At 44.2% G+C, this 16,053-nt stretch overlaps 2 protein-coding genes across 7 annotated transcripts in view; both read left to right on the top strand.

The window, feature by feature from the left end:
- Brd8 (bromodomain containing 8) overlaps window positions 1-2,665 on the top strand; it is a 44,257-nt gene extending 41,592 nt beyond the window's left edge. For all 4 annotated transcript variants that reach the window (XM_029471827.1, XM_021150671.2, XM_021150673.2 and 1 more), the window contains 2 exons: window positions 1,547-1,724; window positions 2,278-2,665. In XM_029471827.1, coding sequence (XP_029327687.1) covers window positions 1,547-1,724; window positions 2,278-2,328 — 229 coding nt within the window. In that variant the 3' untranslated portion in view covers window positions 2,329-2,665. The remainder of the gene's footprint in view (window positions 1-1,546; window positions 1,725-2,277) is intronic.
- A 908-nt stretch (window positions 2,666-3,573) lies between these two features.
- Window positions 3,574-16,053, top strand: part of Nme5 (NME/NM23 family member 5) — a 16,261-nt gene continuing 3,781 nt past the window's right edge. The window contains exons 1-5 of one of the 3 annotated variants that reach the window (XM_021150942.2): window positions 3,574-3,640; window positions 3,951-4,160; window positions 9,757-9,962; window positions 11,406-11,506; window positions 14,002-14,120. In XM_021150942.2, coding sequence (XP_021006601.1) covers window positions 4,032-4,160; window positions 9,757-9,962; window positions 11,406-11,506; window positions 14,002-14,120 — 555 coding nt within the window. In that variant the 5' untranslated portion in view covers window positions 3,574-3,640; window positions 3,951-4,031. The other 2 variants (XM_021150943.2, XM_021150941.2) reach the window with 2 other exon arrangements.

Below are 16,053 nucleotides of genomic sequence, written 5' to 3'. Positions count from 1 at the left end.
TGGTTGTGAGCCACCATGTGGTTGCTGGGATTTGAACTCTGGACCTTTGGAAGAGCAGTCGGGTGCTTTTACCCACTGAGCCATCTCACCAGCCCCCATCTTTTTCTTATTCTTGGTGCTCCCATGGTTACAGCCAGAAAGGAGCAGCGCTTCATCTCTTCAGGCCTCATCGTGGTTCCCATTCTTACTCTGGAGGCTGAGGCAGGAATATCACCAGGTGAAGGCCAGCATAAACAATGGCAAGACAGACGGCCCTGCTGCTTCTGCCTTCCAAGGGCTGGGGTGAAAGTGGATGCCACCATGCCCAGCAAACCCCATGTCAGAAACAGTAGTCAGAGTGGGCCTCAGGTCAGCAAGCTGAGAGGCTAATTCCCTGTGACAGTGCAGTCGGAGAGCAAGTTCAAGGCCGGCCTGGCAGCCTCATAAGATCTTGTCTGTGAAAATGTAAAAGGAGGGCTGGGGTAAGGGTTTATTGGGAAGCTACTTAATGTAGGATGTGTAAGGCACTGGGGCAGTGGTTCTCAACCTTCCTGATGCAGTGACCTTTAACAGTCTCTCGTGTTGTGATTCCCTCAACCGTAATGTTACTTTGTTGCTAGATCATGACTGTACTTTTGCTACTGTTTGGAATTGTAAGCTATCTAATGTGCAGGACATCTGATATTGGATCCCCAAAGGGGTTGTGACTACAGGTTGAGAACTGCTATCCTAGGTTCACTAGCCAGTGCCTCTAAGCTGATGATGAGGAGAAGTAATGCCTACGTTGTGTGTTTACTAAGATTAATTTACCATAGAATGTGCACAGCGTAGTGCTTCACCTCTGTAGAGGATCAGATGTAACCGGCTGCTATTTTATTATTTTATGAAAGTTGATATCTTTGCTGTTCTTCTGGTTTGCTTTCCATTGCTGGGGTAAGCACCGTGACCAAAGTCAGCGTGGGGGAGAAGGGTTTACTCCATCTTTACCACTCTTAGGCCATCATCCAGGGACGTCGGGACAGGAACTCAGTTCAGGGACTTGGAGGCAGGAACCAGAGGCCCTGGATGGTGCTGCTTACTGGCTTGCTTGTGGCTTGCTCAACCTGCTTTCTTACAGAACTCAGGACCATCTGTCCAGGAGTGGCACTGCCTACAGTGGGCTGGGCCCTCCCACATACATCATTAATCAAAAAACAAAAACAAAACAAAACAAACAAAACAGTCCCTACATGCCCATAGGCCAGGCTAATGGAGACATTTTCTTAATTGAGGTTCTCTCTTCACAGATAATCTCAGCTTGAACCAAGATGACAAAAATAAAACCAAAACCAAACCAAAACAGTGTTGCTGCTGTTTCACTAGGAACCAGTTCTCTAGAGCTTGCTATAGGCACTACAGTTTTTTGCCTGTCCTGTCTGCTCTGGAACAGGGGCTCACTCATACTGACTTGGAATCACTGTGTGCCTCATTCTGTCCTCAAACTCAAGGGAATCTTCCTGCCTCGCCTCCAAAATACCAGTTCATCAGACCTTACATACTAAGGTTTGATTTCCTCTGGCTTCTGCAGACCCATGGACTTAACGACCCTGAAGAGGAATTTGTCTAAGGGACGCATTCACACCATGGCTGAATTCCAGCGGGATCTGATGCTGATGTTCCAAAATGCCGTGATGTACAACGACTCTGATCATCACATATACCACATGGCTGTGGAGATGCAGCGGGAAGTCTTGGAGCAGATCCAGGTACTGTTAACACGGAGTGCTACAGGGCCGGGAACGGTGCTTTCTGCAATGGGATTTCAGAAGCCTGTGCGATGGCTTCAGATGGTGTGGAGTTGAGCTTGTGTTTTAGAGTTTATCTTCAGAGGTGACTGAAGGGCCTGAAGAACTAGGGTACACTTGGGATGGGGAAGCTCCTTGTCTTAATGGATCCAGATTTAACACACAGTGGGGTGAGGTTGTCTGGGAAGGCCAGCAGCAAGACGGCCGGAGAGGAGTTAGTAATGGTCAGGTCTGCTTTCAGAGGCCCGAGTCGTAAGGCTAGAAGCAAGTCGGGTGCTGGACCCACTGTCCATCTCTCATTTGTTGCAACTGTTGATATTAATGTACATGTATGTTTCCCATATTTGGAGAAGACAGAGTGAGTTCAAGGAGACTTGTAAGGATTTCTCTTTGGAAAGTATCAAATTTTAAAAGGTGTAGTTTTATCTGTTTGCCAATAAAATAAATACAATTGCTTACGCTTCCTCCGGGCCCTCAAGGTTCATGGTTTCCTGTCTGTGCATTGCTCCTGTAGGTTCTGAGTACTTGGCTGGATAAAAGGAAGGACTTGAGTAGTCTGGAATGAGTACCAGCTAATGCAGTGGATGAAGAAAGCGGACTTTGTTAGCCTGGAACTACAAGTCTGGTTCTTTCTCAGTTACAGCTCTTCTTAGGACTGGCCGGAGACGATGTGAAGGCTTTCCCTCCCTCTCGCTCTATTCCCTTTCCAAATAAGGACAATAATGCCTTGCTTCCTCACTAAGAAGCCAATGGTGCTTGCAGATGGAATATTTTTTAAAGGGGTGGGGTGGGGTACCAAGATCTGGATTTATGGTGTAAATATTGCTCATATTTTTGTTGCATAGACTTAGAAGTAATTTGATTGAACCTTTGTTTCTCTATAAATAAATATTTTGCAAACTAAAGATTTTGCTTGTTTTTTGAGGCAGAGTATCAAAACCTAGGCTTTCCTGGAAGTCCCCATTGCATCCAGCCTCTGCCTCCAATGGTGTGCTGGGATTAGAGGTTTCCACCACCAGACCACCAGGCCTTGCAAAGGCAGTTTCTAAATGGTTAAAGAAGCTGGAACTAGGGCTGGCGAGATGGCTCAGTGGGTAAGAGCACCCGACTGCTCTTCCGAAGGTCCAGAGTTCAAATCCCAGCAACCACATGGTGGCTCACAACCATCCGCAACGAGATCTGGCGCCCTCTTCTGGAGTGTCTGAAGACAGCTACAGTGTTACATATAATAAATAAACCTTTAAAAAAAAAAAAAAAGAAGCTGGAACTAGAGGGGCCGGCATCACGTGGTGAAGCCCAGAAGGTGTTTGCTGGGGATGTGGCTCAGTGGTTAATTGCTTGCCTAGGTTTGATCCTAAGCACCACCACCACCACCACCACCACCCCCAAAAAAAAGAAAAGGAAAAGAAAAGGAAAGAAAAAGTAAATAACTGGAGTGGACCGAGAGAGGTGTCTGATTTATCTCATTTACAGCGCGTGGATACACATCCTTCAAGAAAGGAGGTCATCTAGAGAAGGTCTGGCGCTAAGGCTCAAAGGGTAAAGATGACCACTTGATTTCCATCCCTGGAAACCACAGAAACACGGGAAGGACTTCACTCCACAAAGTTATTTTCTTAACTCCACATCACATCACATCACATCACACACACTACACAGTAAATAAAATTGTTTTTAAAATTAGTGTGGGAAACATTAGAAGTGTGTGTAGTACTATATAAGACTCAAAAAGAATAAAATGTGCACGGCTAATTGTTGCCCTAGATTAAAACTAACTAGAGCCATTTAAAACGCGGCTGGAATTGGCCCTCTGAGCCACCGTTAGGAAACCAGCTTTGGGTCGCTTAGCAACGGGCTTTGACAACACCTGAACGGAGGTAAGTAAAGCTTGGGAGGGTCCTGCCTGGAGATTTCCCGAGGGCTCGGGGACTCATCCTTCCTGTCATGCTTAAGCCTGGACCAAGTGGCCCCTACGGTGTGGGGCCCCTTCGCTAGGACAGCCGGCAAGGGGCCTTCCTTTACCCCTGGAGAGCGACGCTGACCATCTGTCCTCCAGCCTCAGTCAAGCGGCTAGGGCTCCCCTTGCGTGCTGTACAAGTCGGATTCTTGCAAAACTGCTCTCGTAGAAAAACTTAGCAGTTTCCGTTTTTATAAATTAATCAAATCTAGCACCAGATTTTGCCACAGGCTGATTTTGGGACCGGGACTCCTGTCGTTGCTGTGGATAGCTGGTTAGGAGATTTGAAAATTGTACCGGAAAACGCCAGAATGGAGGTATCAATGCCCCTGCCTCAGATATATGTAGAAAAAACCCTAGCCCTTATCAAGCCAGATGTTGTTGACAAAGAAGAGGAGATACAGGATATTATTCTGGGATCTGGATTCACCATTATTCAGGTAACGTCTGCCGTCTCTTTTATTCGTTTTCTGTTATTCCTATATAAATGTAGCCACCCGTTTAGATCCTTAGTAACATTAAGTTTACATTTCTAAATATAAAGGTTATATATAACCTGGGCATGTGCTCCACACATGCCTGTGATCTCGGTATCAGGCGCTCGAGGCGGGTCAGCTATGTATTGACTTCCAAGTTTAGCCTGGCAGACCTGTCTCAAAAACAAACAAGATACAAGTAACAGACAAGTTTTTTCACACTTCAAAGGATGGAGAGTAAGACACCAAAGAAGCCAACCGCTTTTTCCTTCTCTTCCCTTCCCTTCCCTTCCCCAAGTCAGCTCTAGGGAGGGGCAATGGCCTAGCTACATTCTTTCTCCTGGGTGTTTCTAACACTCTGCATCATTAAATGAGAACCTACATGCAATATTATGTGCAATATTCCTGTGCATATTTTGGTTCCTGGAGTCAGTAGGTTTATTTTTGTTTTGTTTTGTTTTTTCTTTTGGTTTTTGTTTTCAAGAAAAGATTTCTCTGTATAGCCCTGGCTGACTTGGAACTCACTAAGTAGCCTGGAACTCAGAGATCCCCCTGCCTCTTCCTCCCTGTGCTGGCATTAAAGGTGAGCACAGCCACAGCCAGCGAACATTTAGAGTTAAAAGCAATATTTGTTCTGTAGTTGGTAAACAAAGTCAAAGAAGTCAGGCCTCCCAGAAGACAGTGAGAGATTAGCTTGGACTTCATAGTGAGTCCTAGGCCGTCCTGGGATACAGGGATGCAGGCCTTGGAAGTAATGACATATTATCCCAGCACTAGACATGGTAGGACTGGAGGATCTGAGTTCCCAGCGATCTTGGGCTTCACAGAATTTTTTTTTTAAGTGTATGTATGTGAGATGGTTGTGAGCCACCATATGGTTGTTGGGATTTGAACTCAGGACCTTCAGAAGAACAGTCAGTGCTCTTACCCGCTGAGCCATCTTGCCAGCCCCTTCACAGAATTCTTAACTGTCCTCTAGTAGACAAGGTCTCCAACTAAAAGACAAGTTTATAAATAGATGAAATAGAGCTTAGTGTTTGTAATATTTTGTTTGAATTTTATTTGAACTATAATTTTAAGAGAATAAAATATTTTTATTCTCTTAAATGTATGAATATAGCTGAGTTTGGTGCTTTTTATCCCAGCACTGAGAAGCAGAGATGTATGTTTCTGTTGAGTTCACGGCCAGCATGGTCTCTATAGCAAGTTTCTAGCCAGCCAGGGTTACATAGTGAGACTTTTATTCTTTTAAGATTTATTTATTTATTTTATGTATATGAGGACATATACATAAAATGTAGCTGTACAGATGGATGTGAGACATCATGTGGTTGTTGGGAATTGAATTTAGGACCTCTGTTCACTCAGTCTCTGTTTGTTCCAGCCCAAAGATTTATTTATTATTATAAATAGGTACACTGTAGCTGTCTTCAGACAAACCAGAAGAGGGCATCAGATCTCATTACGGGTGGTTGTGAGCCACCATGTGGTTGCTGGGATTTGAACTCAGGACCTTCGGAAGAGCAGTCTTACCTGCTGAGCCATCTCAACAGCCTGAGAGTGTCTTAAATTTTTTTTTTTTTTTTTTTTTTTTTTTTGGTTTTTCGATACAGGGTTTCTCTGTGTAGCCCTGGCTGTCCTGGAACTCACTCTGTAGATCAGGCTGGCCTCGAACTCAGAAATCCACCTGCCTCTCCCTCTCAAGTGCTGGGATTAAAGTGGTGTGTGCCACCACTGCCTGGCTCCAGCTAAATTTTTTATATAGTATCATATTATCTATTTTTCTAAGTGTTTTAAAATAAAAAACAAAAACAAACTGGGGGCTGGAGAGATGGTTGAATGGTAAGAGCTCTTCCAGAGATCCTGAGTTCAATTCTCAGCAACCACATGGTGGCTCACAACCATCTGTAATGGGATCTGATGCCCTCTTCTGGTGTGTCTGAAAACAGCTATAGTGTACTGACATGTATAAAATAAATAAATCTTTAAACATAAATAAATGAATGAAAAAAATAAAGAAAACAGAGTTGGAGAGGGGTCTGTGGCCCAGGGTTTGCTGAGCAAGTACGGGGTCATGAGTTTGAATCCCCAGCAAGCATGTAAAAGTCAGGTGTGACGGCAGCACCTGTGTGTAATCTCAGTGCTGGGGCAGCAGGGCAGTAGAGTCCTGGAGACACAGTGGCGAGCAACTGTGGCTGGCACCCAGTGCGGACTATGGCTCCACAATATGGCACCTGCATTCCCACATATGTGCATATACAGACGAACACAGACATGTGCATGTGTCACTCACAGAGATGACATGGTGGGGAGATTTCGACAGAGTTGGGATGGTACAGGAAATACACAGGGGAACACAAAGTCTTTAATAAATGTTGTTATGAAACTGAGTACTTGTTCTGGGAGAACTATAAATGGATCTAAGTATTTAAAAATTAAACTTGTAGGTGGGGTCAGGGTATAGCTTAGTGCAGGTTTAGCAAGCAAGGGGCTGTGAGTTCAATCACTACCATCCCACTCAATCAAAAAGAGTAAATCTAGCGGGTGTGGTGGCGCACGTCTTTAATCCCAGCACTTGGGAGGCAGAGGCAGGTGGATTTCTGAGTTCGAGGCCAGCCTGGTCTACAGAGAGAGTTCCAGGACAGCCAGGGCTACACAGAGAAACCCTGTCTCGAAGAACCAAAAAAAACAAAAACAAAAAAACCCAAAAAGATCTGTATCTTTGTATGTGTGTGGTTATATGTGGGGGTGTGGTTGCTTGTGGTGTGCGTGGGGTAAATGGATATGTGTGTGCTTGTATGGTGTGGTTATGTTTGGGGAGGTGTGGGGGTGTTTATGTGTGTACGTGGTGGTGGTATATAGGTGTGTGTGTGTGTGTGTGTGTGTGTGTGTGTGTGTATAGTGTATGTGTACAAGTTACCTCAGACCCCAAACATTACCTTTTTTGCTGTTTAGAACAGGCTCTCTCATTTGCTAGTGGCTAACTGGGTAATAAGCCTCTACGATGCCTCGTCTCCAAATACCCTCCCTATAGTATACAGGGGTTACAAAGCCACTCTACAACATTGGCCATTAGGGAAATTCTAGGGATTCAAACCCAGGTCCTTACATTTGGCCTTTACAGGTCAAACACTCCTCTATTCACTGAGCCATCTCTCTAATCTTAAGTCCATAGTAATAAAAAAAACCAAACAAACACCACCGACAATAGACTTTATAATTAAGTGGCTTGTGTTTATTATAAATTAAAACTCAAGAGCCTGGCATGGCGGCACATACCTTTAATCCAAGCACTCAGGAGGCGAAGGGAGGTGGATCTCTGTGAGTTCCAGGCCACCCCAGGAACTCAAAACAACAACAAAATAGCAAACAATTAGTAGACACTTACGTCAGAGTGAACGTTAGACTGGTTGGCTGCTGTCTATGCTGCTACTGCGACCACAGTGATGTCTTTGTTTTGTGCTTTAATTTTTTCACAAAATATATATTACATCAGTTGTACCATTTAAACAATTTTTAAAAAGATTTATTTATTTATTTATTTATTTATGTGAGTACACTGTAGCTGTACAGATGGCTGTGAGTCTCCATGTGGTTGTTGGGAATTGAATTTTTAGGACCTCTGCTTGCTCCATTTGGCCCCGCTCGCTCAGGTCAACTCCAATAGCTCAGTCCCTCCTTACTCTGGCCCACAGATTTATTTATTATTATACATAAGTAGTTGACTTCACTCACCAGAAGAGGGTGTCAGATCTCATTATGGGTGGTGTGAGCCACCACGTGCTTGCTGGGATTTGAACTCAGGACCTTCTTTAGAGCAGTCAGTGTTGTTACCTGCTGAGCCATCTCACCAGCCCCATTTAAACGATTTTTAAAGCACAATGTGCGGCATTAAATATTTTTTTATTTTATGTGCTTTATTGGTGTTTTGCCTGCATGTATGTCTGTGTGAAGGTGTCAGAGCCCTTGGAACTGGAGTTACAGACAGTTGTGAGCTGCCATGTGGGTGCTGGGAACTGATCCCGTGTCATCTGGAACAGCAGCCGGTGGGTGCTCTTAACCACTGAACCACCTCTCGGCCCGAGAACTACTTTTAGAAAGGCAGGAGGTGTGTTGTGTCTCCACCTCCTCCAACCCCTAGTAATTAATCACTGTCCTAGTTTTTCCAGAAATTTGACTCTCCTAGCTATTTCATATCATTGAAATTGAGGATTTTTTAAGGTTTGTCTGTTTGGCTTTATTGTGGTGGATTCTCAGAAAGCTCTGAAAAGTTCTCCCTCTGTCCAGCAGGTGGCAGCCGTTTCTCCGTTGAAAACTATGAGTTCTATTGCATGTATTTGGTATCGAGGTTTCTCAAATTAATTTCAAAGGATTTTTCACCTGATTTCATTTTAAAGCGACCAATAGAATCATTAATTTCGCATTGACTTTAAAGATGAAGTCTAAATTTTTAAAATTATGCTTCAGGAGCTAAGAACCTGAAGAAAGGGCACATGACTGTTGGGCATGCAAGCAGCCCTGATCAGGGAGAGTGAGGCAGTAGGATTACACTGGCAGTTAGCGTGGGTTACATAATAAAACCCTATCTCAAAACAAGCAAACAGCTTGTGTACTGGACACGGGGAGCTGGGGTGGACTCCTTATAAGCAAGGAGTCATGTGAGAGCTAGATTTCTTGGCAGCTGGCTATAGAGTTTATCAGAATATTCCTATGTGAGGGTCTGGGGAATCTCTAGAACCTATAATACCATGTCTGGAGGCAAACTAGTGTGCATTGTTTCAGAGACAGGGTCTTGCTCTGTAGCCCTAGCCAACCTGGAACTAGCTTTGTGTGTGTGTGTGTGTGTGTGTGTGTGTGTGTGTGTGTGTGTAAGAGACAGAGGGGGTGGGGGAGATGGAGAAGGAGAGGGAGGAGACCGACATGTGCATGGTGTCAGCAGATGGCATCAAACCCCCTGTAGCTGAAGTTACAGGTGTCTGGTGAGTACCCTACTTGTCATGTAGGTGCCAGGATTTGAACTCTCGTCCTCAGGATTGCTCAGCAGACACTCTTAAAAAATTCTTTTTAGCCAGGTGCTGGTAGCACAAACCTTTAATCCAAGCACTCGGGAGACAAAGGCTGTTGGATCTTTGTGAGTTTGAGGCCAGCCTGGTCTACAGAGTAGCCAGGGCTACACAGAGTAATCCTCTTCCAAAAAACAAACAAACAAAACCCCAAAAAACAACAAGGGTTTTTATATTTACTTATGTGTGTTTATATATGTATGCACATGCACAGTGGATGTATTGTGGTCTAAAAACTTGAGGGAATCCATTCTTCCCTATGTGATAATTCTAGGGATTGAACTTAGAACCTTAGCCTTGGCAGCGGTCCAGGGGTCATTTTCTTTAAGTGAGATAAATACTTCCTCTGAGCGTATTTAATTACCATTTACTTTCTGTATAATAACGCAAAGATAATTGCAGGCATGTGCCGCCATGCCTGTGAGTTACTAATGACTCAGTGAGCTTTTGGGGAGGTGCCACTTTAAATGCTCTTGTCGACTTTGTTTTGTTTACAGAGACGGAAACTACACCTGAGCCCCGAGCACTGTAGTAACTTTTATGTGGAGCAGTATGGGAAAATGTTTTTCCCAAACTTAACAGCTTATATGAGCTCTGGACCTCTTGTTGCTATGATATTAGCTAGACATAACGCCATCTCTTACTGGAAAGAACTTATGGGACCAAGTAACAGTTTAGTAGCCAAGGAGACACACCCAGACAGGTAATTTCCATTGAAAGTGATTTGAGGGATTGAAGCCTGCCTTAAAGTGTGAAAACCCCCAACAACATAAGAAAGCTGGACCCTGCCATCTTTACAGTGGCTCCACATGCAGGCTTCCTGGCACGTGGAAGTTTCTTAAGTGCACTTTTCTCTGGTATAGCGCAGTGGATTTGACAGTCTCAACATTTCATGTCTATTTTAATACCCAGTGCTACAGAAGGTGTCAGAGAACATCTCATTCATGGCTGGTTAGCCTTGCATTAAACTGCATCAAAGTAGGAGTTACTGATTAATTGGGTTTTTGTTTTGTTTTGTTTTAAGACAGGGTTTTTCTGTGTTGCCCTGTGTTGTCCTGGAACTCACTCTGTAGACCAGGCTGACCTCGAACTCACAGAGATCCCCCTGCCTCAGCCTCCAAGTGTTGGGATTAAAGGTGTACACTACAACCACCCTGCTTTTGTTTATTTGTTTTAATATTTTTTTGAGACTAGGTCTTCCTCTGTAGCCTAAGCTGGGCTGTAATTCACTGTGTAGCCCAGGCTAGCTTTGAATTTGTGACAATCTTCCTACTTTGGCCACCTCCACCAACTCACAAACCTCAAAATCCGTGTTGGGTCACAGGCATGAGCCACAGCCATGACTATGAAGTAGGATTTGTAAAATTACATTTTATTATTTATTATTTGTGCGCATGTGTGTCTTGCACATGTGGAGGTCAGAATACAACTTGTGGGGTTTTCTTCTCTCCTTTCTCCCATGTGGGCTCCAGGACTCAGGCCATCAGGCTTGGTGGCTTTTAGGCCATCAGGCTTGGTGGCTTTAGCAACTGAGCCGACTCATTGATCCTGAAGCAGGATTTTTAATAGAAAAATAAGAATTTTTAAATTTTGTTTTCTGGACATGGTAGTACAGACCTTTAACCTCAGGAATTCAAAGACAGAGGCAGGCAAATTTCTGAGAGTTCCAGGCCAGCCAAGGATACATTGAGAACCTGTCTAAATAAATAAATAATTTAAAAAAAAATTCACCTTTTCAACACGAGCACTAGTTTCTAGAAATGAAATTGTTATTGCAGTTTTAAATTCTATTTCCTTTTCACTTCTCTCAAAATATTTTCTCCCCTTAGAGAAGGCCTGTTTCCATAGAGGATGCTACTGGCATCCAGAAATGTATTTGACCCTCCTCTAAGTAGATTAAAACCCTGAGATTAAATTAGTGATGACTTTTCTTAAAAAAAAAAAAAGGCAGAAAAAGGCTGGGAGCATGGCTCAGTAGGTAAAATGATTGCTGCCAAGTAGAAGGGTCTCAATTTGAACTCTGGACCCATGACCCGGAAGGGAAAAACCCACTCCTAGAGTAGTCCTCTGACCTCCACCAAGCTCTCTGCTATGCAGGAAGGAAACAATGTCAGAATGGAAGGACAACATCTTTAATTCTCTCTAGCTTAAGGGCGATATACGGTACAGACGAGCTCAGGAACGCACTTCATGGGAGCAATGACTTCGCTGCCTCAGAGCGAGAGATCAGGTTCATGTTTCCAGATGGTGAGTCGCTCGCTGTGCCTGCTTCCTCGTCTGCACCTCCCATTTGTCCACCTCTTAAAGTTGGTGTTGTATCTTGAAAACATGTCTGGGAAGGAAGATAGCATTTTCCTCCAAACATGCTTTAGTATATTTTCAGGTTGTGAATCATTAAAACTTGAAGCTAGAGGGGCCTGGCATGCATCTCTGTTTGTAGGGAGTTTGCTGAGCTCCTGGGAAGTCCTGGGTTTGAATCCTAGCACATGCTAAAGTGGGGCATGGGGCCACAGGTCTGTAATCCTAATGTCAACCCTACAGAGTGAGGGCAGGAGGATCAGAAGTTCAAGTGTTAGCCCTATGGGAAGCTAATCTAGACATCTGCAGACCTCAGCTCACAACAAACAAAAACTCTCAGCATCTGGGAGGCAGGTGGGAGGATCTCTGTGAGTCCCAGGTCAGCCAGGGCTACATGGAGAGACCTGTGTCAGTAATACAAAAGCAAAAACAAGGGTTGGAGAGAAGGCTCAGCAGCTAAGAGCACTCGCTGCTCTTGCAAAGGATCCGAGTTCAGTTCCCAGCACTCACGTGGCAGCTCACCATGGGTCATAACTCCAATTCTAGGGAATCCAACACCCTCTCTGACCCCCTTGGGCACCAAGCATACAGCTGGTGTTCGTACATCTGTGCAGGCAAAACATCCATACACATAAGTATTTTTTTTAAGCAGAAACAAACAGCAAAACAAGTTTTGAAGCCAAAAGTGGAAAAGTGAAGTGACTACAGAAAGTATGCTGTGCTCCAGAGAGCGAGCTCCTTTGTTTCCTTCCTTCTCCCGAACTGCATATATTTAGGATTGGTCTTCCCCTGTGCTGTTGTAATTCTTCCTACTCACCCATGAAGCTTCACAAATGTGTTGGTACCTGGATCCTAAAAGAGCTAACAGATTAGCAAGTGTGACAGAATAGCAAGTGCAACAGATTAGCAAGTGTGACAGATTAGCAAGTGCAACAGATTAACAAGTATAGCATAGTAACAAGTGTAATGCATGCAGGCACAGGCTCTGTCTCTGCCCCACTACTGCGCCTTTGTTCTGCATTCAGTAAACTTGTCTTTTTCCAAACAAAACAAGCCAAGATAGTCTTGAGTCAATGTGAAAATGATAATTCCACATCCTCTCTTTCTTCTTTTTTTTTTTTTTTTTGGTTTTATGAGACAGGGTTTCTCTGTATAGCCCTGGCTGTCCTGGAACTCACTCTGTAGACCAGGCTGGCCTGGAACTCAGAAATCCACCTGCCTCTGCCTCCCAAGTGCAGGGATTAAAGGCGTGCATCACCACTGCCCGGCTCCACATCCCTTCTTATTTCCTCCTATTTGAAATCGTGCGGCTGGAGAGCCTTTAAAAAGCAAATATACTGAGAAACAGTGTGTTGTCTTTTACGTACTGGGGAGTGGACCTAGGGCTCCGTACCAGGCAAACCGTTGCCAGTGAGCTGCCTAGGCCTCCTTTATTTACCTATTTATTTCTAAGATTATCTTATTCTTGTTTATGTCTATGTGAATGTGTGAGCAGATGGCCTTGGATCCCTGGAGTTGGAGTTACTGACAGTTGTGAACAACCTAATGTGAGTGCTGAGATCTGAATTTAGGTCCTCTGGAAGAAAAATTGACCTTAACCATTGAGCATCCTCCCCAGACCTCCTTTTTTATTTTTTATTTTATTTTGAGACAGGCCTGTATGTCTTAGCTGGCCTTGAACACTGATCTTCCTGCCTCTACCTTCTAAGCGCTGGCATTTCAGGCACGTACTGCAGCCTGGTTTTTCCAGTTCTCTGTTTTGAGGCAAGGTCTAAATATGCTATCCACAGGTAAGCCTGCTTTGATTCATCTGTGTCAGCCTCCTGAGTGGCTGCCAGTGTTGGTTTGGATTGCTTTTCTTCTTTTGTGTGTGGTGGTTATTGCTTTTTTTTTTTTTAATTATATTTATTTCTCTGTATAATCACAAATTCAGTAAGCTGTGAAAGGTAAAGTGTGGGCATGCAGTTGTTCTCGCAGTGTTCAGGTGACCAGGCAGGAAGGTCACTGTGGGTTTGATGCCAGCCTAGTGAGTCCCACACCAGCCTGAACTACAGTGAGACCCTATCAGATAGCCAGTAATAATATCAATTATAATACTTTAAGAATAAATGTAAAGATGTAAAACTCAAATGTAAAGCTTCCGAGTGTCTCATGACAGTTAAAAACTCTCGAAGGCACCCCTTTAATAAATAGCTGTGTAATGGGGTTGGAGAGATGGCTCAGCAGTTAAAAGCACTGACTGTTCTTCCAGAGGACCTGAGTTCAATTCAAAGCAACCACATGGTGGCTCACAACCATCTGTAATGAGATCTGATGCCTTCTTCTGGTGTGTCTGAAGACAGCTACAGTGTACTCATATATAATAAATAAATCTTTAAAAAATAGCTATGTAATGTTTAATCACTTATATTTGCTTTTTAGTGAGATCTTATTTGTATTTGCAGTGATTATTGAACCCATTCCAATTGGACAAGCCGCTAAGGACTACCTAAACTTGTACGTAGCACCAACCCTACTTCAAGGACTCACAGAGCTTTGTAAGCAAAAGCCACCAGACCCTTACGTAAGATACATTTTTATTCTTACTAGAGAATACGTACTGTTTGTGGTTTTCATATTTAAAACTGTAAATTTGTTTGTTTGTGACTCAGGGTCTCACTATGCAGTCCTGGCTGTTCTAGGACTCACTGTGTAGACCAGGCTGGCCTCAAGCTCACAAAGCTCTACTTGCCTCTGCTTCCTGAGGGCTGGGATTAAAGACACCACCAGGCCTAGCTAATACTCATTCTTTCCGCCTGAAGACTCACAGGTTCCGAGGCTTGTTTGGGTTATGTGTTGGCTCCATAGTAACCAAACAGGACAATTTAGTGAGACACTGTCTCAAAATAAAAGTTTAAAAAGGTGGAATGGCCGGGCGTGGTGGCGCACGCCTTTAATCCCAGCACTCGGGAGGCAGAGGCAGGNGNATTTCTGAGTTCGAGGCCAGCCTGGTCTACAAAGTGAGTGCCAGGACAGCCAGGGCTACACAGAGAAACCCTGTCTCGAAAAACCAAAAAAATAAATAAATAAATAAATAAATAAATAAATAAATAAAATAAAAAAATAAAAAGGTGGAATGGTCTTTGTGGCCAGAGCCTTTAATCTCAGTACTTGGGAGGTGGAGTCAGGCAGATCTCTGTGAATTCAAGATTTGTCTGGTCCACATAGTGAATTTCAGGCCAGTCAAGGCTATTTAGTGAGACCCACTACAACCCCCTATCCCAGCAATGGTGTGTGTTGGGGGCTGGGGAGGGGTTGGAGAGATAGGCAAAGCATTTACTATGCAAACCTCTTGACCTAAGTTCCATCCTGTGATTCCACGGAATGTAAGTAGAGAATCAGCTCCTGAAAGTTGTCCTCTGACCCCCACAGGTGCACTCTGACCCGTATGCCTTCCCAACAACACACATGCCATTAGGGAGTGTGGTTTGATAGCAGGGCATTTGCCAGGTATAGCCAAAGCACTGGGTTCACTTTGTGGTGGTTTGAATATGCTTGGCCCACGGGAAGTGGCACTTTTAGATAGTGTGGCCATATTGGAGGAAGTGTTGCTTTGTTAGAGGAAGTGTGTCACTGTGGGGCTGGGGCTTTGAGGTCTCATTGTGGTACAGCACCCGGTACTCAGGAGACAGAGGCATGCAGATCTCTGAGTTCAAAGTCATCTACAGAGCCAGGCCCAGCAAGCAGCAGAGCTCTACAGCTTCAGACACATGGCTCTGGCTTTAGAGTCAAGAAGAGAAGGGACTACTGGGACAATTGTTGCTCTTTAGCTTTTATAAGAGTTGCCTTGGTCATGTTGTCTCTTCAGAGCAACAAAACCCTAAGTTTCCAACATGGAGGAAAAGAGTTATGTCTGCTTATTTCACTAAGTGTTTTATTAGCCAGACAGTAGTGATTAGCGTGTGCCACAATCCCATCCCTTCCACAGGGCGAATAGTGGCCCATTATATGCATACAGCACATTTTGTCTCTTGACTAGTATGTGCAGTGTTGCAGTATCATTTGTGGACCACGATTGTGTGTCAATATATAGGAATGCAGTTATTTGGCTCGGTTATTGTTACTGAAATTACTGTTCCTTCAGGAACCACCCAATCTTTTCCACAAAGGGCTGTTCCATTTTACCTTCCCATTTGCATGGTATGAGGGCTCCAGTTTCTCTTTGTATGGCCATCACTCCTATGTTTCTGTTGTTTCTTGCTCATTATCAGCTCCCCAGTAGATGTGGCGATGGATGATTTGCATATTCATGATGCTGAGAGCATCCTGCCAGGAGTTTGTGAAGTCTGTATTCAGGTTCCCCCTGTGTGTGTGTGTGCGTGTGTGTGTGTGTGTGTGTGTGTGTTTGCACGCGCACATGCTTAAGAGTGCATGAGAGAGAGCTGGGCATGGTGGTGCACGCCTTTAATCCCAGCACTCGGGAGGCAGAGGCAGGCGGATTTCTGAGTTCGAGGCCA

This window comes from Mus caroli, chromosome 18, assembly GCF_900094665.2.
Source record: "Mus caroli chromosome 18, CAROLI_EIJ_v1.1, whole genome shotgun sequence".
Lineage (NCBI taxonomy): Eukaryota > Metazoa > Chordata > Mammalia > Rodentia > Muridae > Mus > Mus caroli.
The sequence above is the reverse complement of the archived record's forward strand: the minus strand, read 5'-3'. Positions and strand labels throughout refer to the sequence as shown.